The sequence below is a fragment of the Coregonus clupeaformis genome, unplaced genomic scaffold (genome assembly GCF_020615455.1).
Source record: "Coregonus clupeaformis isolate EN_2021a unplaced genomic scaffold, ASM2061545v1 scaf0255, whole genome shotgun sequence".
NCBI classification, from domain to species: Eukaryota; Metazoa; Chordata; class Actinopteri; order Salmoniformes; family Salmonidae; genus Coregonus; species Coregonus clupeaformis.
In genome coordinates this window covers 176434-200680 of record NW_025533710.1, presented here as the reverse complement: position 1 = coordinate 200680, position 24247 = coordinate 176434, and the positions used below count along the sequence as shown (strand labels likewise).

The window sequence follows — 24247 nt, the reverse complement described above, 5'->3', positions numbered from 1 at the left end:
GGTGGGGTTACCGTCTGAACTTTCCACGGTGGTCGCACCAACGGAAACACCTAGACATCTACACGGACACTCACGCGACCACCCCGTAAGAACCCTCTGCGGCCATGAACATTTGGGGTTGTGAAGGGCTAACCACAGAATACCTAAGACTACAGGGTAAGCAGGAGACTCAATAATCAAAAAAATGATCTGCTCAACATGCGTCTCCTGTGTAAACATGGTGACTGGTACAGTAATCTCCTTAACCAACCCGGACCCTAATGGTCGACTATCAAGTGCTCTGATGGGGAGTGAAATGGATAGGGGAACCAATGAAATGCCTTGACGGCGTGCAAATGCCCTGTCCATAAAGTTCCCAGCTGCGCCTGAATCGACTAGCGCCTTACACTGGGAAACTACCAGGTGATCAGGAAAGGAGATAGATAAGGTACAGCGCGCCGCAAAGGGCTCTGAACAAGTTTGGGTGTTCGTTACCTGGGGTGATGCGTGAGTACCCTGCCTACCGCCTCCAGACCCAAAGGAATGTTGACTGTGACGTGAATTGTCCCTTCCTGCCACCAGAGTGGCACTGTCGCTGTCCTCCTGCGCTCTCTAGACCGGCGGCTCCCCCCAGCTCCATCTGATCGGGGTCAGAGTCGTCCGGAGTGGGAACGGGCAGACCCCTACCAGGACATCCTCTGGCTGCTAGCAGATTGTCCAGCCGGATGGCCATGTCCACCAGTTGGGAGAACGATAGCATGGCATCACGACAGGCTAGCTCCCGTCAGACGTCCTCCCTTAGGTGGCACCGGAAATGGTCGATCAGGGCCCGCACGTTCCACCCGGACCCCGCTGCCAGCGTCCGGAACTCCAGCGCGTAGTCCTGTGCGGTCCTCGTCCCCTGCCTCAGATGGACCAGTGGTTCGCCCGCCTCTCGACCCTCAGGCGGTTGATCGAAAACGGCCCGAAAAAGGTGAGCAAACTCCCCATAGTCCTCCAACGCGGCACCTCCCTCATTCCACACCGCGTTGGCCCACTCCAGGGCTCTCCCACAAAGGCAGGAAACGAGGACTGATACTTTCTCCCGCTCCAGTGGCACCAGCCTGATGCTGGAGAAATACAACTCTAGTTGGAGCAGAAATCCCTTACATCGCGCTGCCGTCTCATCAAACGCCGGTGGCCGGGATATCTGGATCCCTCCAGGGGCTGGGGTGTAGGTGGCTGGATCCGGTTGACCAGCTGGTCTCGATAGATCGGGTCTTCTCTTCTCCAGGCATTGTACTACCTGAAGAACCCGATCCATCGCTTCCCCCAAGCTGGCCAGCATCGAGGAATGCTCCTGGACCCTTGCCACAACTCCAGGCATGCGGTCTTCTCCTGCTGACTCCATTCAGTGGGTGAGTGATTCTGTGATGAGGTGTGAATGAAGGAGTCAGGCGCAGGAGGTAAAACAACGAAGTCCAGAGTTATACCATTTATATAAATAAAACGCACCAAGCGTCAAAACGAAACTATCACAAGGGAAATATTCCACCTTGGCAATAACAAATGGAAGAGTAGCTCAACCGAGCTACTCGCTCTCACAATGAAACAATCACTCACAAAGACAAGGGGAACAGAGGGAACACTTATACACATACTAATTAGGGGAATGAGCACCAGGTGTGTGTGATTGACAAGACAAGACATGACAAGTGGAGTGATGAGAATGGGATCGGCAGTAGCTAGTAAGCCGGTGACGACGAACGCCGAAACCTGCCCGAACAAGGAGGGGAGGCAGCCTCGGCGGAAGTCGTGACACATGGGATGAAATTTGTAATAAAATTGCAAAATGTTCTCTCTGCCCCATGGCAAAATGTGTAGGACTGCAGGAAATTAACTTTAAAACGTACATTTCTCTCTCCACTGCCAAGAGGGGGGCCACACAAATCTCGCTTGGAGCCCCAAAAAGGCTAGAGCCGGCCCTATGTGTGTGTGTGTGTGTGTGTGTGTGTGTGTGTGTGTGAGTGTGTGTGTGTGTGTGTGTGCATGTGAGTGTGTATGTGCATATGTGTATGTGTGTGTGTGTGTGTGTGTGTGTGTGTGTGTGTGTGCATGCAAGTGCGTGTGCATGTGTGTGTGTCATTCCACCCACAGATCCTTGTGTTCCTCATAGAAGTCCTATGACCGTCCCATCCCTGGGTCTGTACCAATAACACAGTACATGTGTGCTCCCACCCCATGGGACTTACACACTGACACAGCCACCACACAATCACTGAGTGGCCAGAGCACAGCATCACCCAGCCATTGATGAGAGTGGGGGAATGTGTGTGTATGTATGTGAGAGCGTGTGTGGGAAGGCCAGTCAAGGGAAGGTTACAGCGGACAAAGGGAGAACGTGTGTCAGTGACGGTGAAAAGAAAAGGACAGCGAAGCGAGGAGGAGAAAAGCTGATAGAGGCGGTGATGGTGACCATGATGGAAGGGAAGGATGGATATGGAGAGGAGTGTGTTAAGGGTGAGGGAGGGGTGTACATTACCTCGGGGTCCGGTGCGTAGATAGGGGTTAGGAGGAGGGTGGTTGGGTGGGAGGTGGCGTGATGGGAGGTGGCGTGATGGGAGGTGGGAAGGACCATGGTAGTGACAGACACATTCTCTACAACAGACAAGGCAAGGGTAACACACTATTCTCTACAAGACAAACATAGTTTCTATGAAAGACAGGTTCTAGATCAGTGGTCACTAACCGGTCGATCGCCATCAACTGGTCAATCTCCAAGGCATTCCTAGTCGATCACCATTTTTTTGGGGGGTAAAAAACCCAACGATAAAGCCTTGCGTTCCTATTTTCTATTCATTTTGCACTGTTGGCGGTAGGTGCACTTGATTCAGCAGCCCTAGCACCGGGAAGGCATTTTGAACCATTTCATTTGTCTGAAGGTAGAACTCCGCCTACCCGGCAGGCCCAGAGAGCAAATCAAGTGTACCTATAGGCCTACCACTGGCCAATCAGATAGCTCAGATCACCGTGTCTGCAGTTTCCTCGAGCCATAGACTGTAAAAAGAAACCTTGAACGCACATCAAAGTTGATACTGTGAGATTTCAAAACGTTTAAAACCATGACAAGAGAGAGACTCAACGAACACAGCAAAAAGCTGCTGTTTTTATGTGTAAGTTCATGTTTAAGTTGTTATTCAGCACTGTCAACACTTTTATATGCCATAAAATGCGCATTCTCCCACTCACGCTTGAACCTGCACTGCAGCTGCAATGAATGAGTATAGCAGTGTTCCGATAAGCTTGTGTTATTATTAGGGCTTGCGTCTTTTAATATCGAGGAATATTTCACTTTCTCTGGTCATAGGAGCATGAGGCAGAAATAATGCAGTGCGACTTGATTTTATCCATCAGTTGGAAGACTGTCCCCTTTTCTCAGCGGAGGGAGGGAGAGCGGAGGGAAGGTGTCGGTGAGTCAGGTGAAAGGCAGACTCACCGCTGCTCCCTCCCTCCCCTCAGACTGACCATCAGATGCAGGCCATCAGTCCAGTCATAAAACATAAATGATTATTTTTTTTACATTTTAGCAGACGCTCTTATCCAGAGCGACTTACAGGAGCAATTAGGGTTAAGTGCCTTGCTCAAGGGCACATCGACAGATTTTCCACCTAGTCGGCTCGGGGATTAGAACCAGCGACCTTTCGGTTACTGGCATAACGCTCTTAACCTCTAAGCTACCTGCCGCTCAGCTGTGCTACTCAGCTGTGCCTCACAAGTAATACAACAAATGATCTATTACCAGTGTGATCATATACCTACATAATTTCAAAATGGTCTGAGAAGAACATTTCCAGGGCAATTCAAGCATAGCCAATATGCAGTGATAATGTATTGGGCCTATAGCCTACTGCACAAACCTCATTGCTACAGAACTGTTTTTAATTGGTTAATGTTGCATAGGCTTATGTTTTTAAAGTCATTTAAAAAAAGATCTGAGCGGCAGATGTTGGCTTGCATTTTGACTCAGAAAGTGATCTTGACTCAGAAAAGGTTGGTGACCACTGTTCTAGATGGTAGGGTTACTACAGATTTTTGTTCTACTATGACATATATTTCTATAGAGTAGTAGCTAGGGAGACAGACATTGGCAAATGATATCGACACATTCACTATAAGACAATGGTTGGGATGCAGACATATTTTCTACCATAGACACATTGTCTATGACTCAGTAGCTAGGGAGACAGAAGACATTGTGTTTGATGGAAGCATTCTCTGTGGAACAATGTTATGGGACAGACACATTCAATATGAGACAATAGTTTGGATATTGACACAATGGTAAGGTAAAATGCCTGTTGAGAGAGACAGTGAGGGTACAAGTCCAGTTAAGGGGTTTTAAGTGACAGACAGTTGAATTGAGTGAGAGGCTGTGTGTGTGTGTGTGTGAGAGAGACACTTCATCAAATTGTTCCTTTGAAACAGCAGGGTGCAGTACAGATCTGTTTCATCGAACCACTGTGTCTCTCTCTTCCACGCGCCACGCACACACACACGCACGCACGCACACACGCACGCACGCACACACACACACACACACACACACACACACACACACACACACACACACACACACACACACACACACACACACACAGACACATGCACACCTCTTTCTAGAGTAATTTATTGGTAACTACTCTTCCGTCTGCTCTCCCTCTCTCCCTCCTCTCCCACTGGCCCTGAGATCATCCATCTCTTCTTCCTCTGCCACTACTCTTACGTCAGCATAACCCTCATCACTCTCTCCTCCTCCACGTCTTCTTTCTTCACTTGTCCACATCCTCCCTCTATCCCGTCAGTGTCCAACCTTCCTGTCACTTATGCAACACACAAGTGCGTGTTTGTGGCGTGCATGTGGGTCTGCATACGTGTGTGAGTCAGAGAGACAGGTAGAGAGTACACTCTTAGAAAAAAAGGTGCTATCTAGAACCTAAAACGGTTCTTTGGCTGTCCCCATAGGAGAACCCTTTGAATAACTATTTTTGGTTCCAGGTAGAACCCTTTTGGTTCCAGGTACAGTGAGGGAAAAATGTATTTGATCCCCTGCTGATTTTGTACGTTTGCCCACTGACAAAGAAATGATCAGTCTATAATGGTAGGTTTATTTGAACAGTGAGAGACAGAATAAAAATAAAAAAATCCAGAAAAACGCATGTCAAAAACGTTATAAATTGATTTGCATTTTAATGAGGGAAATAAGTATTTGACCCCTCTGCAAAACATGACTTAGTACTTGGTGGGAAAACCCTTGTTGGCAATCACAGAGGTCAGACGTTTCTTGTAGTTGGCCAGCAGGTTTGCACACATCTCAGGAGGGATTTGGTCCCACTCCTCTTTGCAGATCTTCTCCAAGTCATTAAGGTTTCGAGGCTGACGTTTGGCAACTCGAACCTTCAGCTCCCCCCACAGATTTTCTATGGGATTAAGGTCTGGAGACTGGCTAGGCCACTTCAGGACCTTAATATGCTTATTCTTGAGCCACTCCTTTGTTTCCTTGGCCGTGTGTTTTGGGTCATTGTCATGCTGGAATACCCATCCACAACCCATTTTCAATGCCCTGGATGAGGGAAGGAGGTTCTCAACCGGTACATGGCCCCGTCCATCGTCCCTTTGATGTGGTGAAGTTGTCCTGTCCCCTTAGCAGAAAAACACCCCCAAAGCATAATGTTTCCACCTCCATGTTTGACGGTGGGGATGGTGTTCTTGGGGTCATAGGCAGCATTCCTCCTCCTCCAAACACAGCGAGTTGAGTTGATGCCAAAGAGCTCGATTTTGGTCTCATCTGACCACAACACTTTCACCCAGTTCTCCTCTGAATCATTCAGATGTTCATTGGCAAACTTCAGACGGCCCTGTATATGTGCTTTCTTGAGCAGGGGGACCTTGCGGGCGCTACAGGATTTCAGTCCTTCACGGCTTAGTGTGTTACCAATTGTTTTCTTGGTGACTATGGTCCCAGCTGCCTTGAGATCATTGACAATATCCTCCCGTGTAGTTCTGAGCTGATTCCTCACCGTTCTCATGATCATTGCAACTCCACGAGGTGAGATCTTGCATGGAGCCCCAGGCTGAGGGAGATTGACAATATTTTGTGTTTCTTCCATTTGCGAATAATCGCACCAACTGTTGTCACCTTCTCATCAAGCTGCTTGGCGATGGTCTTGTAGCCCATTCCAGCCTTGTGTAGGTCTACAATCTTGGAGAGCTCTTTGGTCTTGGTCATGGTGGAGAGTTTGGAATCTGATTGATTGATTGCTTCTGTGGACAGGTGTCTTTTATACAGGTAACAAGCTGAGATTAGGAGCACTCCCTTTAAGAGTGTGCTCCTAATCTCAGCTCGTTACCTGTATAAAAGACACCTGGGAGCCAGAAATCTTTCTGATTGAGAGGGGGTCAAATACTTATTTCCCTCATTAAAATGCAAATCAATTTATAACATTTTTGACATGCGTTTTTCTGGATTTTGTTGTTGTTATTCTGTCTCTCACTGTTCAAGTAAACCTACCATTAAAATTATAGACTGATAATTTCTTTGTCAGTGGGCAAACATACAAAATCAGCAGGGGATCAAATACCTTTTTCCCTCACTGTATAACCCTTTTGGCTTCCATGTAAAAACCTTTCCACAGAGGGTTCTACATTGAACCCAAAAGAGTTCTACCTGGAACCAAAAAGGATTCTACCTGGAACATAAAAGGGTTATCCTATGGGGACAGCAGAAGTACATATTTTGGAGTGTATGTGAGATAAAGAGAGAGAGTTCACTGGGGAATGGGTCAATATGTGAGAGAAAGAGAGCGAGTTCACTGGGGAATGGGTCAATATGTGAGAGAAAGAGAGCGAGTTCATTGGGGAATGGGTCAATATGTGAGAGAAAGAGAGCGAGTTCACTGGGGAATGGGTCAGTATGTAAGAGAAAGAGAGCGAGTTCATTGGGGAATGGGTCAATATGTGAGAGAAAGAGAGTGAGTTCACTGGGGAATGGGTCAGTATGTAAGAGAAAGAGAGCGAGTTCACTGGGGAATGGGTCAATATGTGAGAGAAAGAGAGCGAGTTCACTGGGGAATGGGTCAATATGTGTGTGTGTGTGTGTGTGTCTCACCTGAGGCAGAGGGATTAATGGGCAGGGTCAGTCGGCTAATTAATTGGACACTGATTCATATCTCTTGACCGTTAAAACTTAATTCTGGGAAGACTTATAAATAATGACTTCTCTCCATTTCTCACTTTCTTTCTCCCTCATCTCTCCTCCAACATCCTCTCCTCTCTCTACTCAAATCTCTCTTCTCTCCCTCAGAGGCGATCCTCCTCAACCTTAATCACTCTCCTCTCTCCCATGCACTCTTCCATTCCGCTTCCACATTCCCTTGTTCCATTTCTTATTCCGTTCCTCTATGAGCACTCTCTCTCTCTCTCTAAAGCTTCATTACTATGCGGCTGTACAGCCAGTCAAATCACTGCAAGGCATTCTCCTATCATATTGTTATTCTGTACGCTCACCACTCAGACACCTATATTCACGGCTGTTTTCTCATTTGCATATTGAAGTTGTTGATAACGACATTTCTCTCAAATATCATTCCTTAAGCTAGAGAGATAAAACACTCACATATGATTGAACATTCCCTGTTTCTGCGTGTTTTTCTGTTCCAGTGCTGCAGCCTTGGCTTAAAGCACAGTAAGCTATGTGTCACTCACAACACAAGGTTAAATGTAATCTAGCTGCTGGTCAGAAGGCCTCGTCTCTTCCCGCTGCTCCACATTGATTTGGCCATAGCCTGCACTACATTGACTTTCTCACTGTCAATAGAAGACTGTCAAGAGCCACAAGGGGAAAAACACCACCTAGGATTCAGGTTTTTTCATCTCATCTTTCCTCTGTTTCTTCCTCCTCCTATCCTAACCCCCCTCCCTCCCTCCCTCACTCTCACGCACCCTCTCTCTCAACCCTCCCCCTATTCTAACCCCCTCCCTCACTCCCACCCTCTCTCTCTCCCTCCCCCTATCCTAACCCACCCCTCACTCCCAACCTCTCTCTCTCTCCTTACCCCCTATCCTAACACCCCTCACTCCCACCCTCTCACTCTCTCCCTCCCTCCCCCCTATCCTAACCCCCTCCCTCCCTCACTCCCACCCTCTCTCTCTCCCTCCCCCTATCCTAACCCACCCCTCACTACCAACTTCTCTCTCTCTCCTTCCTCCTATCCTAACACCCCTCACTCCCACCCTCTCTCTCTCTCCCTCCCCCTATCCTAACCCCCTCACTCCCACCCTCTCTCTCTCCCTCGCCCTATCCTAACCCCCTCCTTCATTCCCGCTCTCTCTCCCTCCCCCTATCCTAACCCCCTCACTCCCACCCTCTCTCTCGCTCTCCTTCCCCCTATCCTAAGCCCCCTCACTCCCACCCTCTCTCTCTCCTCCCCCCTATCCTAACCCCCCTCACTCCCACCCTCTCTCTCGCTCTCCTTCCCCCTATCCTAACCCCCTCACTCCCACCCTCTCTCTCTCCCTCCCCCTATCCTAACCCCCCTCACTCCCAGCACTCATCTTCCCCCAAACCACAACTATATCTCTCCATCCATCCCTCTACCCATTCTCTTTTCTCCTGTCTATCTTCTCACTCTACTGTCTCTCTCTTGTTATTCTCTTTCACTACATTTTCACCCTCTATTTACTGTCTTCCTCTCACTCCTGCCTCTATCTCTTTCTCTCCTCCTCACCTTCTTTCTCTCTCTCCTCCTCTCCTGCTCTCTTTCGCACTTTCCATCCATCTCCAACACTCTCTCATGCAATTCAGTTCTAATGGGCTTTATTGGCTTGCAGCAATCCATCTGAGCACAGCAGCTCAGTTCAATTACATAAGCAGGCCCTCAGGGCTTTGCAGAGACAATCAGTAACGTTCTCCTCTGAGCTCCACCACCACCATCCCACCACCACGCCATCCCACCGCACCACCACCACGCCATCCCACCGCACCACCACCACACCACCACGCCATCCCACCGCACCACCACCACACCATCCCACCACACCACCACCACGCCATCCCACCACACTGCCACCACGCCATCCCACCACCACGCCATCCCACCGCACCACCACCACGCCATCTCACCACACCACCACACCACCACGCCATCCCACCACACCACCACCATGCCATCTCACCACACCACCACACCACCACGCCATCCCACCACACCACCACCATGCCATCCCACCACACTGCCACCACGCCACCACGCCATCCCACCACAACACCACACCATCCCACCACACCACCACCATGCCATCCCACCACACCGCCACCACGCCATCCCACCACACCACCACCACGCCATCCCACCACGCCATCCCATCACACCACCACGCCATCCCACCACACCACCACCATGCCATCCCACCACACCGCCACCACGTCATCCCACCACACCACCACCACACCATCCCACCACCACCACGCCATCCCATCACACCACCACCACGCCATCCCACCACACCACCACCATTCCATCCCACCACACCGCCACCACGCCATCCCACCACCACACCATCCCACCACACCACCACCACACCATCCCACCACACCACCACCATGCCATCCCACCACACCACCACCACACCATCCCACCACACCACCACCATGCCATCCCACCACGCCATCCCATCACACCACCACCACGCCATCCCACCACACCACCACCACACCATCCCACCACACCACCACCACGCCATCCCACCACACCACCACCACGCCATCTCACCGCACCACCACCACGCCATCCCACCACGCTGCCACCACGCCATCCCACCACAACACCACACCACACCATCCCACCACACCGCCACCACGCCATCCCACCACACCACCACCATGCCATCCCACCACACCACCACCATGCCATCCCACCACACCACCACCATGCCATCCCACCACACCACCACCATGCCATCCCACCACGCCATCCCATCACACCACCACCACGCCATCCCACCACACCACCACCACACCATCCCACCACCACACCACCCCACCACACCACCACCACGCCATCCCACCACACCACCACCATGCCATCCCACCACGCCATCCCACCACACCACCACCACGCCATCCCACCACACCACCACCACGCCATCCCACCACACTGCCACCACGCCATCCCACCGCACTGCAACCACACCATCCCACCACCACCACACCATCCCACCACCATCTCGCTCCTTAACAATGGTGGCGACTGCAACCAACCAACGCTCCATCCAGACTAACAGCAATCCGATGAGTACAGGCTCTCTTGTGCATTCAGCTCACCCAAAACAAAACCTCATATCTATATTACATATGTACGTGGGAGCTTGACACGTGCACGTGTATAATGCGCATGCACATCCACATTCTCTCTCACACACACAAACATGCACGCGCACACACACACAAATTAGCATGCACACACACACACACACACACACACACAGACTTAAACCTGCTGAATAAAGATTTCACTTCATTGGGCCAGGCTCCACAGAGACTCACCAACCTCTCACTCTCTATCTGGTTTTCAAAGATTTCATCCAGACACAGCGAAAAGCTCCTGCAACAAATTGGCCTCCGTTTTGTCCTGATTTTGCGCTTCACGGCCACATCAGACACTAGATAACTCTGGGAGCTGGTTGACAGTGTGAGGGGGAGTTTTTCAGATCTGTCATAGTGAGCTGTTTTAGCTGACTCATCGTCGCCACAAAGTCTTGCCGTGTCAGGTGCCCCACCCCAGTGCACCTTGGGATTTCCAGAGGCATGCGTGGCTAATCCAATTTGGGCAAGCCCCTAACTGAACACTAACCTGACTTCGACCTCTCTCTTCCTCTCTCCCTCCCTTCCTCTCTCTACCTCCTTCATCTCCCCCTCTCTCTGTCCCTCTTGGACTCGACAAGACAGGACCCCCTCCAGGGAGCTCTGAACTCCAGTACACCCAAAAAAGAGGGCAAACTACTGCCAAGGTCAGAAAAGTAGGAGGGAAGCAGAGAGAGAGAGAGAGAGAGAGAGAGAGAGAGAGAGAGAGAGAGAGAGAGAGAGAGAGAGAGAGAGAGATAGAACAAAGAGAGGATAAGAGATATAGACATTTAGAGAGAAGGAGTAGGAGAAAGATATATAGAAAGAGAAAAACAGGAGGATCGCTTGACAGAGAGAGGAAGGGAAACAGATAAATAAGAAGAAGAAAGAACGAAGACCCAGAAAAAGAAGAACCATTCTAGGAGACAGACGATAGAGACGAAGGAAGAGAATAACATTTTCTTGAAGTGTGGACGGACTTCAAAGCCAGGCATGCCTAACCTGGTTGGCACAGTGAGAGAGAGAGTGTGGCTTTAGCTCTGGTGGTGGCTGCTCTGGCTAGATGAAAGGTGGCATTCCCACCCACCTCCTCTCTCAACGGAGGACGGTTAGAGTGTCGTTTGATGCCTGCCGCTCCCGCCACCCGCCGCTACTGCTCAGGAGAGGGTAAGGAGGGAGGGGATTATGGGAGGAGGGGAAGGGGGGAGTAGGGGAGCGGATGGGGGCGTAGCCTAAGGCGACCCAAAATGTTACGCAACAACCCCCCTCTGTCTCCATCTCCCGCTTTCCCTCTTTCTCTTCCTCCTACACTTTTTTTGATCTTCAGCTGTCAGATGTAAAGGTTGCAGTGAAAGGAGCAACCACTAGGGGGCCACAGCCATTGGGTACACTGACTATACTGTCTACAGATGCTGAGTTAAAAACTCAACCCCTAGCCCGACCCCCTGTTCCCCTCGCAGTCTCACATCTATAAAGTATAAACAACTGATGAAGTGGCTCACACGTTTGATGTCTACATCTGTGTCTGTGATATGCTTCTGGTGTCTCATTCAAAAAGCTACGCTAGGATTGATGGTGAATGGATTCGGAGGATATGGAGGGTAAGCTGATCCTAGATCTGTGCCTTAGGGCAACTTTTCGCCGCAAGGCAGTGGTTGTCATGGCGAAGGTGGCTCACCGTACACCAGCAGCGTGTAGTGGTCGGCGGCACGGCCATAGTTGTTCTGCGCCTGACACAGGTAGGTCCCGTTGTGTGATTGGCTGAGACGGGACACCTGGAGGGTGGGGCCAGAGATCTCCGCCCTCTCAGGTAAGGTGTCATTAATCCTAGACCACTGGACATCCCTAGGCCTGCAGAGAGAGACAGGAGGGAGGGAGTGGACGGAGGGAGAGGGAGGGAGGGAAAGAAGATAGTGGGAGAGGAAAGAGTGAGAGAATTAGATAGAGTGGGGGAGAAACAAGGGGAGCAAGCGGCGTTGGGGAGTAGAAAGAGAGAAAATATTAGGACAAAATGAGAGAGTGGTGGAGGGAGAGGGGGGTTATGGGAAATAAAAGGCGAGGAGGGAGTGAGAGAGATTTTAAGTTAGACCAACGGAGAGGAAAACAGCATGACAGAAAATAATTGGGGAGATTTATGGACAGAGAGAGAGAAGGAGAGGAGAGGGAGCAAAGAAAGATGTTGTGTCAGACGGAGAGAGGGAAACCGGGACATGGGAGGAGAGAGCCAGGGAAGGAGATAGAGAGACAGAGATTTATGGGGGAGAGATGAGAGAGGGAGAGGCAGAGAGTAAGACAGGAAGATGGAGAGAAAGAGGTGGAGACACGAAAGACAAAGAAAAGTGAGACAGAAGGCGAGTGAGACAAAAGATTATTGGATTACACGCAACAACGAACACACACACAGACACACCACACACTCTCACACAAAGACACAAATCCCTGTGTGTGTGTGTGCATCCCCTGTGCTGTGCTGGCTGTCCCTCTCATCCCACCCTGGCCAGATTACAATCCCAGCTCATCTACACCCTAATCCCTGAGGAAAGCATCTCATTAAAACCCCCTGCTCACCCTCACACACACACACACACACACACACACACACACACACACACACACACACACACACACTTTAATAAACACACCCCTCCAACAAAGACAGGCAGTGTAATGAATTGGTGATTAACGGTTAAAAGGAAGTTTGTCCGGGGCCTGAGAGTGAGGGGGGTACCGGGGGTGTGTGTTAAGGAGCGTGTGGTGAGGTCACTCCAGCGTGAGATGAGGCAGGGGCAGTCCAGTGGATCAGCCACCACAGCCCCATCTCTCATGTCACTGTCCCCAGCTGGCTGTTACTGATCCTCACTGGGCCACACATACTGGCTCCTCAGCCTGGCTTTATTGTGGGGCTTTACTATGGCTTTACTCACCACACACACACACACACACACACACACACACACACACACACACACACACACACACACACACACACATACACATACAAACACACACACACACACACACACAAGCACATACACACACAAACCAGTTTTTATAGAGCGTAATGAAGAGGCTTTAGTTGCCTCAGAAACACACATGCACAACAAACACATCACAGTGTCTACAAGGGGCTTGTTTACGGCCTCCTCAGACACTTTAAGGGAATCCAGAGAATGTCTCAACTCCTACAGATACTCCTAAACCAGCTGTAGTGTGAGCACAGCATACACACACAGCAAATGCACAAACCAATCAAACAATCTCATAAATGTGTGTACATACAACACACACACACACACACACACACAGTACACACTCACAGTGGGTTGCCAGTGATGGAGCAGGTGAGGCTGAGAGAGTCTCCCTCTCGGAGGATGCCAGGGGGAGGGATGATCCTCACTGTGGGGGCAACTAGGGAGAGAGGAGGAGGAAGGAACTGTAACACATTTGTTACCATGGTAACCAATCAGAGTGACGGTTGGAGGTTCTGTTATCATAACAACCCTCAGCGTGAAACAGCTGCTGCTTTGTTAATGGCTTCGGTGAATAGACACATCTGAGGAAGTACTCATATGTGTTGCTGTGATAGCCATGCAGGGCCATTTAAGCGGCAACAGTTTGGCAATGACACTGATTATGTAGATTTAAAGTGTAGAAAATGCTGATCAAACTCATAAATGGTGAGTTGATAAGTCATTTATAACAGAAGGGTTGACCACCCCAGACACCAAACACATATGAGTCATGACCATCAGAAATGAAGGTGATACAGCGCCAGTGTGTTGCCATGGTAACCCTCGGTGGCTGACCAGTCACTCACAGTGGATGTCGAGGCGGTAGTGGCGGACCCTCTTCTGACCCCCCAGGGCGGGGTGGGAGGCCTCACAGCTGACCGCTGCCCCGTTGTCTTTCCTCTCCACAGGTAGACGGATGGTACTGGACACACTCACTGTCTTCCCATTTTCCTGCTGGGACACCACACCTAGAGAAGGGGAGGGAGGGAGGGAGGGAGGGAGGGAGGAGGGAGGGAGGGGGGAGGAGGGAGGGAGGGAGGGAGGGAGGGAGGGAGGGAGGGAGGGAGGGAGGGAGCATATCAGAAATGTATTGAGTCAGACAGAGGACGAGGAGCGATAGCAACAGAGAAGAGAGGGAAAGGGAGCGGGCGAAAGAAGAAAGAGAGAAGGGAGAAGAGAGAAGGACACATGGAGAGAGTGAGAAGGGCGTGATTGATGACAAGGAGAAGAGGAGAGAGGGATCCGGACAGGCTCAGACATAAAAGACAGATAAAGAGAGCGTGAGATGCGATTAAAAATATAAAAAGACTCCAAAAGAGGCAGGGGAAGAAGAGGAGAAGGAAGAGGAGGAGGAAGAGGAGGAGGGATGGTAGAGGCCAAAACTGAGGCCTCGCGGTCACGTAATAGCAGTTTGTAAAAATATGACAATAACTAACACCATGCTGAGTTTTCAATTATTTCAGCTGAGTGAACAGAAGCAGGCCCAATTGAAGCGTGAGATGAGGGCAGGGAGATACTGTCTTAATTACTGATACATTCTATCTGTCAGGATCTGGAGCCTAACCTTTAATGTCACAGGGCCCCCTCCACAGCACAACAGAGCAGAACAGAAAGCAGGGCTGTCTGCTGGCTGCTGTAGGCCCCACGCATCAGCCCACGGCGCTTGCTACGTAACCTTGTCACATCAGGGGACAGACATCGTTGTGAACACGGCATGAAAGGAGGAGACAGAGAGAGAGAAGAGGAGGAGAGGAAGAGGGGATGAAGAGAAGAGGAGTGAGGGAAAGGACAGAGTGTAAGGGCACAGAGACGTGCTGAGTTAGAGATTGAGATGGAGAGACAGGATGGGAGTGAGAGAGGGAGTGAGAGAAAAAAATAGCGAAATAAGAGAGAGGTGGAGGGTATAACAGGACAGACAGAGGGATAGACAAACAGAGAGAAAGAGATGGACAGAAGGACAGATTAAATGGTAAACAGAGTGATAGCAGGATGGAAGGCTTATCAGGTGGGGAGTAAAGGGGGAGCTAGATTGAAGGCTAGACAGAAAAGGAGAGAGTATACTGGAGTTTGAGAAAGAGAGACAGATTGATAGATTGACACAGAGACAGGCAGGCGGATAGATAGGGAATGCAGGAAGTGAACAGAGAGAGAGAGAGAGCGAGAGAGATGCAGAGAGAGAGGTATGACTGAACAAAGACAGACAGACAGATACTGATAGATAGAATGACAGAGCGACATAGATCTTCAAAGGATGGACAGACCTGGTATCTCCCGGCGGTCCCTGATCCAGCGCAGCGTGGCGGGGGGCTTGCTGCGTGGCGACAGACAAGTGAGCTCCACCTCGCCCCCCTCCACGGCCTCCTGCTTCACCTCCACCGTGGGGGTGTCGGGAGGGACGGACACGGATAGCGTGGCCACTTGGTGGTGGGTGTCGTCGGTGTAGAGCTGGCAGAAGTAGCCGCCCTCGTCCGACACGCTCACGTTGGTGAGGGTGATGCGCACGAGGCGGGGAGTGAAGAGTACCATCTGGAAACGGTCGTCCTTCAACGCTGGGGAGGGGATGGAGGAATATAGGGAGACAGGGAGGAAGAGAGTGTAGGAGGGAGTCAAGACACAATTGGAGATAAACACATAAATATATGGAAAGAAAAGCAAGGCCAAAAGAAAAGAGGACAGGGGGAGTAACAATAGAAAGGGGGATAGTGAAGGAGAAGAAGAATGAAACATGGTTAATCCAACAATCCACTGTGACCTCCTGACCAAGGCCATAGTATCATAGTAACCACAGAGGCGGTGAGAAGAGAGAGAACCTAGAGAAAGGACATAGGGAGAGAGCAAAACTATTTTTCTTTCGTTGTCAGAGAAAGGGAAAAATCAATTGTGAGAAAATCATGATAATAACAAATAATACTAATAACCATCAGTGTGACAGGGACTCGATGGCCATTGTCTCATAAACCTCCCCAAACCCACTTTGTATCGACTGACTGACTGACTGCACAACCTCTCTCTTTCCTCTCTACCTCCCTCTCTTCCTCTCTTTTTATTACTCTCGTTCTCCCTGCTCTTTTGTGTTTGCTTCTGCATTGGGAGAATTGCTTCTCTCTTCCCTGGTGTAATACTCCACCATTTCACAACATCATTCATTATATCCGAGGTTTAGTGTGTGTATGTGTGTGTGTGTGTGTGTTCTGTGTCTGTGTGAAACACAGATAAATATATTGTAGACAGAGAGAAAAATAGTATACATTTGCCTTAGAATACTATTTCACTAAGCTCCCTGAATGTGAGAGTGATTCCTGAATCCTGACAGAAAAATACATATTATTTTCCCCCTCTCACTAAATGGCAACTAAATGTCACAGCTTTGTTCAAGTCCTATTTCACCTTTTGTCCCAGCTCATTTGCATGCCAGGCAGTCAGAGCTAGATGAGATAGATGGGATCCACAGAGTGTCACGGTTTCGGCCGAGGCTGCCTCTCTTCCTTGCTCGGGCAGGCTTCGGCGGTCGTCGTCTCCGGAGTACTAGCTGCCACCGTTGTATGTTTCGATGTTCGTTTGGTTTTGTCTTGATGTTGTACACCTGTTATCGTTTAGCGTTCATTATTGTCCTATAAGTTCTCGTTGTGTTTGTCATGTGTTGTGTGTGATTGAACTTGCTGTCGTGTATGTCTGTGCTTCGTTCGCTCCTCTGTGTTGGAGAGGTTCTCGCACGTGTTTGTGCGTTATTGTTATTTTGTTTGATTTTACGCCTGTGTGCGTAATCGCTCGTATCCAAGCTCTTTTGACTCGTTTTGAGTTTTGGTTCACTAAAGTCTATTGGACTAAGTTCCTGCGTCCTGCGCTTGATTCCTGCACCACACCTTCACAGCACACCTTCTGACACAGAGTCCTCTTGGACAGGTCTATTACTGTTCCTATAGTCTGTTTCTATGCTGGACAGCCTAATTAAAAGACCTTGGGTGTGTCCATAATGGCACCCGATTCCCTATATAGTGCACTACTTTAAACCAGAGCCCTATGGGACCTGGTTTAAAGTAGTGCACTGTAAAGGGAATAGTGTGCCATTTGAGACACACTCGTCATTAGAGCCCATTGGTTTAGTGCTGTAGCTGGACAGCTCATTGCCTCATTCCCTTTACCTAACCTTTCTACAGTTATAGAGGGGAATGGTTCAGCACGGAAGGCTGCCAGAAACACCATGGGTTACTCTGCTCCCTGCACTAATGGTAATGGGTAGCATTGGAATCGCCCTGCAGTGTGTGTGAGAGAGTAGAGAGCTAGAGAGAGGTAAACCCATTCTCTATAATACCTAACCTCTCTCTCTCTCTCTCCTTCTCTCTCTCTCTCTCCTCTCTCTCTCTCTCCTTCTCTCTCTCTCTCTCCTCTCTCTCCTTCTCTCTCTCTCTCCTCTCTCTCTCCCCTTCTCTCTCTCTCTCCTCTCTCTCTCTCCTTCTCTCTCTCTCTCCTCTCTCTCCTTCTCTCTCTATCTCTCCTCTCTCTCTCTCTCTCTCTCCTTCTCTCTCTCTATCTCTCTCTCCTTCTCTCTCTCTCTCTCCTCTCTCTCTCTCTCCTTCTCTCGCTCTCTCTCCTTCTCTCTCTATCTCTCCTTCTCTCTCTGACTCTGTCCTATTAAGGTCCATCATGCTTTCAGACTGAAAAAAAGGTTCTCCTCCTCGGGGAGCGAGCGACTCTAAATACTTAATAGTGTGAACCGGTAGTCCTGATCTGACAAAGAGGGCTAGTTAGACGGAAGGCTTCAATATACTGCTTTGATCTGGCAGAAGAGGTCTGATCCATGTTCTTATTGTAATGAGGTAGGGAGAGGAGTATGCATTTTAGAAGTATTTGGAGGTTCCTATAAAGTACTCCTCCATAATGAACTGAGACCTTATTAAAACTAAAGAGGCCAGTTCAATAGTTTGACCTCCCTCATAATGACATTTATCTGGTGGCTTCAAACCCTGACCACAGAGATGAATTTTGAAACCTCACTGTTTCCCTCTCTCACATACATGAAGAAACACACACGCATAAACATAAACACAGACACACAGACCTCGTGTGCCGTTGAAGAACAGGGTCTGTCTGCGAGGGTTCTGGATGACCACGATGGAGCCGTCATAGTTCTGCAGACGGCAAGAGATCTGGGCCGTGCCTCCTTCCAACACAGTCACATTCTCAGCCTGCACCGCCTGGCAACGTGCTAGAGAGAGAGAGAGGGAGAGAGAGAGAGAGAGAGAGAGAGAGAGAGAGCGAGAGAGAGAGAGAGAGAGAGAGAGAGAGAGAGAGAGAGACAGATTTAGTTTCAACCTCAATACAAACCCCAACATTCACAGAAAAGCAAGTAAACAACCATTGATTCTGCTCCATTGACAGTCAATATACATAGACTTAATACATTCATTATATTGGGGTGTACAATTTAGTCATTTAGCAGACGCTCTTATCTAGAGCGACTTAAAGTTAGTGAGTGCATACATTTCTTTTCTTCATACTGGTCCCCCGTGGAAAAAGCGAACCTACAACCCTGGCATTGCAAACGCCATGCTCTACCAACTGAGCTACACTGGAACATGATTCATGATTCATGATTCATGAATACTAGTGTCCTTTTTGTCCTTTTTGAAGGATAGTAGCAGCAGAGTCATATAACATGGCTCTGAGTAGCATTAGGAGTGGGAGAGATGTAGAGAAACAGATAGAAACAGTGCGCGAGAGAGAGCGAGAGAGAGAGAGAGTGCGAGAGATGGTGACGAAGAGAGAGAGAGAAACAAACGCTGTTATTAATTGACATGGACACAGGCAGGGAGAGCGGTAAATGAGCTTGGTGGTTGGACTGTTCTCATTATTATCATTAGCAGCCATTAGCCTAACACAGTCCTAATAGAGAGACTGACATACTGTAGCAACACAACACACACATTGGACTGTGGGTTCATCATTAGAGGCAGATGGGAGACATACAAGCTAAGTGGCCAACAGGAGTAATACACACACTTTCTCCTACATACGCTCTCTCTACCCTTCTCTCTCGGCTCACACACGTATGCATCCCTTCACACACGTATGCACATACGCAGCCACACACACACACACATACAGGTAATCATGGTTTGGAGTTCAGCCTTCTTGCCACCTGTCTGTATTGGGCATTGCAGTTTGAACTGAGGTCATGGTAATGTAATGGTGGCTCGTGTTTGTGGTTGTGTGTGTGTGTGTGTGTGTGTTTGTGGTTGTGTGTGTGTGTGTGTGTGTGTGTGTTTGTGGTTGTGTGTGTGGTTGTGTGTTTCACACTCACAGCCCAGAAGGAGTACTTAACATAAAGAACAACATTGATATTGAAACTGGGTGATGGAGAAGCCACTAAAGCAAGTCAATACAGAGACATGCCTACATTATACAGGATCTGGCCATGTTCTATCCAACCCTGTGAAAAGTATTCTAGAAGGCTGTGGAAATAGTGTGGGACAGACAGATGGGCGCTGACAGTCACGAGTTGCTGAGTTAACTACTTTGGGAATGACAATATCTGCACTCTAGTGAACCTGTGTGTGTGTGTGTGAATGAGTGAGTGAGTGAGTGAGTGAGTGAGTGAGAGAGAGAGAGAAATAAAGAGAGAGAGAGAAATAAAGAAAGAGAGAGAGAGAGAGAGAGAGAGAGAGAGAGAGAGAGAGAGAGAGAGAGAGAGAGAGAGAGAGAGAGAGAGAGAGAGAGAGAGAGAGAGAGAGAGAGAGAGACGGAGAGAGAGATTTCAAAAAAGCTTTTGACTCAATTTGGCATGAGGGTCTGCTATACAAATTGATGGAAAGTGGGGTTGGGGGAAAAACATACGACATTATAAAATCCATGTACACAAACAACAAGTGTGCGGTTAAAATTGGCAAAAAACACACACATTTCTTTCCACAGGGCCGTGGGGTGAGACAGGGATGCAGTTTAAGCCCCACCCTCTTCAACATATATCAATGAATTGGCGAGGGCACTAGAACAGTCTGCAGCACCCGGCCTCACCCTACTAGAATCTGAAGTCAAATGTCTTCTGTTTGCTGATGATCTGGTGCATCTGTCACCAACCAAGGAGGGCCTACAGCAGCACCTAGATCTTCTGCACAGATTCTGTCAGACCTGGGCCCTGACAGTAAATCTCAGTAAGACAAAAATAATGGTGTTCCAAAAAAGGTCCAGTTGCCAGGACCACAAATACAAATTCCATCTAGACACCGTTGCCCTAGAGCACACAAAAAACTATACATATCTCGGCCTAAACATCAGCGCCACAGGTAACTTCCACAAAGCTGTGAACGATCTGAGAGACAAGGCAAGAAGGGCCTTCTATGCCATCAAAAGGAACATAAAATTTGACATACCAATTAGGATCTGGCTAAAAATACTTGAATCAGTTATAGAACCCATTGCCCTTTATGGTTCTGAGGTCTGGGGTCCGCTCACCAACCAAAAATTCACAAAATGGGACAAACACCAAATTGAGACTCTGCATGCAGAATTCTGCAAAAACATCCTCCGTGTACAACGTAAAACACCAAATAATGCATGCAGAGCAGAATTAGGCCAATACCCGCTAATTATCAAAATCCAGAAAAGAGCCGTTAAATTCTATAACCACTTAAAAGGAAGCGATTCCCAAACCTTCCATAACAAAGCCATCACCTACAGAGAGATGAACCTGGAGAAGAGTCCCCTAAGTAAGCTTGTCCTGGGCCTCTGTTCACAAACACAAACAGACCCCACACAGCCCCAGGACAACAACAACAACAACAACAACAACACAATTAGACCCAACCAAATCATGAGAAAACAAAAAGAGAATTACTTGACACATTGGAAAGAACAAACAAAAAAACAGAGCAAACTAGAATGCTATTTGGCCCTAAACAGAGAGTACACAGTGGCAGAATACCTGACCACTGTGACTGACCCAAACTTAAGGAAAGCTTTGACTATGTACAGACTCAGTGACCATAGCCTTGCTATTGAGAAAGGCCACCGTAGGCAGACCTGGCTCTCAAGAGAAGACAGGCTATGTGCACACTGCCCACAAAATGAGGTGGAAACTGAGCTGCACTTCCTAACCTCCTGCCAAATGTATGACCATATTAGAGACACATATTTCCCTCAGATTACAGTGATCCACAAAGAATTCGAAAACAAACCCAATTTTGATAAACTCCCTTATCTACTGGGTGAAAAACCACAGTGTGCCATCACAGCTGCAAGATTTGTGACCTGTTGCCACAAGAAAAGGGCAACCAGTGAAGAACAAACACCATTGTAAATACAACCCATATTTATGTTTATTTATTTTCCCATTTGTACTTTAACTATTTGCACATTGTTACAACACTGTATATATACATAATATGACATTTGAAATGTCTTTATTCTTTTGAAACTTCTGAGTGTAATGTTTACTGTTAATATTTATTGTTTATTTCACTTTTGTTTACTATCTACTTCCCTTGCTTTGGCAATGTTAACACACGTTTCCCATGCCAATAAAGCCCTTAAATTGAAATTGAATTGAATTGAGAGAGACGGAGAGAGAGAGAGAGAGAGAGAGAGAGAGAGAGAGAGAGAGAGAGAGAGATAGACGGAGAGAGAGAGAGAGCGAGAGAGAGTGAGAGAGAGAGAGAGAGAGAGAGAGAGAGGACACAAAGAGGACGTCACAAAAAATCCTGGACAATTATCACTAATTGGAGTCATTATTATTCCCCATTCTCTACATCAATATTGTGATTCATATCACGGCCATCAGCGTTCGCCATCCCAATTATTTAGGCTACTTAATAACTGGTATTACTCATCACCCTGGCAACCGGCAACTTGGCCGCCATTGTTTTATTGATGCTAATTGTAATAGCAGCACCATATATCAAGCAGAGGCCCAGCCCGGGAAGTAATTGTGAGTAATTAGTATCAAAACAGCACATACAACTCCAGGCAGAAAGAAGTGGCGGGATGTTTGAGGCTGAGGCTAGAAAATAGGAGTAATTAGAGTCCATTGCTTCCACTTCCTCCGCCAGCTGTCACCTCTTCAATGGAGATAAGGCCTAGATACCCGCCGATGCTGCTGCTGGTTTAGAGACAGACAGACCAGGCAGGCAGCCCTGTGCTGTGCATGACACATCCACCACCTGGCTGCCAAGCCAACGGGACCAGGCGAGGGTGGCGGGAGACAGGGATAGAACAGAACAGTCAAGCCAGGAAATGAATGGAGGCGCAGAGCAGCGGTATAATAACACCACAGCTGGGAGAGAGATATGGGATGACGCAGGTCCCCTCAGCATGGCCCCACGGTGGCCCTGGCACTTTAACTGTAGTTTTTATAGTCATCCATCCACTGTAGGCCAGGCTTGTGAATACCAATAGGCAGGGCTATCCTTCTAGTAGTGTGACTAAAAGAGTGAAAAGACGCTCCGTGGCAGAAGTATTAATCCTGACCCCATTAAAATCAGGGCCATAATAAAATACTCCACAAGCACGGAATTAGATTGAGAGAGAATGTAAGGCGATCGATACCGAAACGGTGTACTGACAGTTTGAAAAACAGATAAATAAAACAATATATTATTGTCAGTTCTCCTTTCGGCCAAGTGGGGGCAGTGTTTCATCGCAGTGAAAGGCCCCTATCAGAGCTCCCCTCCACTCTCTCCACGGCCCTGAAAAGGTGCATTTATTTACGCCAGCTACACAGCGCCCAGACAGCCAATCATTTTCAAAATGCATAAACAAATAAATAAATAATACATATAGGTATAAATAAACAAGGCTGTATCCCGGGCGTCCTAAATGGTTCCCAAGGTGAAGCTGAGTTATAAGGAAGGTTAGAGGAGGGTGGAAGTTGGGACCACAGCCAGGTATATGAAGACGGAGGGGTCTCAGTAAATCCTAGAATGGCTCAGCGTGTAGCTTACTGTAGGATTAGTGGACTGAGTTACCGCCATGGAGAATTCAAGACAACGACGCGCGCGCACACACACACACACACACACACACACACACACACACACACACACACACACACACACAGCCTCCAGGTCAATAACAAGACAGGAGAGATAGGCTAGCAGCCAGCCAGAGGGACAAGGTAATAATGCCTCTAAACTCACAGGTAAAACATCACTGGGCCTACTTCACATGAGGTTGAGTCTAGCTAGGCTACACAACAGGTTAAGAAAACAGCTGTCTTTCCCAATGAAAGTGAATGTTTTTTTTACCAGTTAAGTGGGTTGACAACACATTCTCATTTAACAACATGGACCAAAGGAAGAGTTGCATTGGGGAATAGAGGAGTGGAAAGGAGATGGGATGTGCCACTTAGAAACAGGTGTGTTGATTGAGTTTGTATGGAGATAGGCCTAAACGCATGCACACATACATACACACACACCGTACATACATACACACACACCGTACATACATACACACACACCATACATACATACACACACACCGTACATACATACACACACACCGTAGCAGTCCCTCAAGTCATTTTCTCTACTGTAATTAAATCAATAAAGCATTCTCTCTCAGCCTCAGCTTTGTTGGGATGTACTGTTCTAACCATTTCACCATTTATAACTCTTATTTCACTGGAACATATCCATTCCACACTACACTATCCCTATGCTGTGTCTGTGCGTGTGTGTGTCTGTCGGTGAAAAAGCTGACAGAATAAGATTATTATCCTTCCTCTCCTCCCTCTTCTGTCTCTCTTTCTGGTCTAAAATTATCACTCCATCTCTCCCAGGATTCTAACACTCTGCCAATCAAATCTACAAAAAAAGCCCCACCTATAAATAATACATAATCCTTTACAAATCTAGCTTCTTCTATTTCTCATTACCTTGTTCTGTTC

The 24247-nt window shown here is 48.4% G+C and overlaps 1 protein-coding gene across 3 annotated transcripts in view; it reads right to left on the bottom strand.

Moving 5' to 3' along the window:
• The window catches only part of cadm4 (cell adhesion molecule 4), a 158212-nt gene that overhangs the window by 12573 nt on the left and 121392 nt on the right, over positions 1-24247 (bottom strand). For all 3 annotated transcript variants that reach the window (XM_045214421.1, XM_045214422.1, XM_045214420.1), the window contains exons 2-6: positions 18425-18571; positions 15627-15914; positions 14172-14333; positions 13672-13762; positions 12033-12205 (exon numbers count right to left, since the gene is read on the bottom strand). In XM_045214421.1, coding sequence (XP_045070356.1) covers positions 12033-12205; positions 13672-13762; positions 14172-14333; positions 15627-15914; positions 18425-18571 — 861 coding nt within the window. The remainder of the gene's footprint in view (positions 1-12032; positions 12206-13671; positions 13763-14171; positions 14334-15626; positions 15915-18424; positions 18572-24247) is intronic.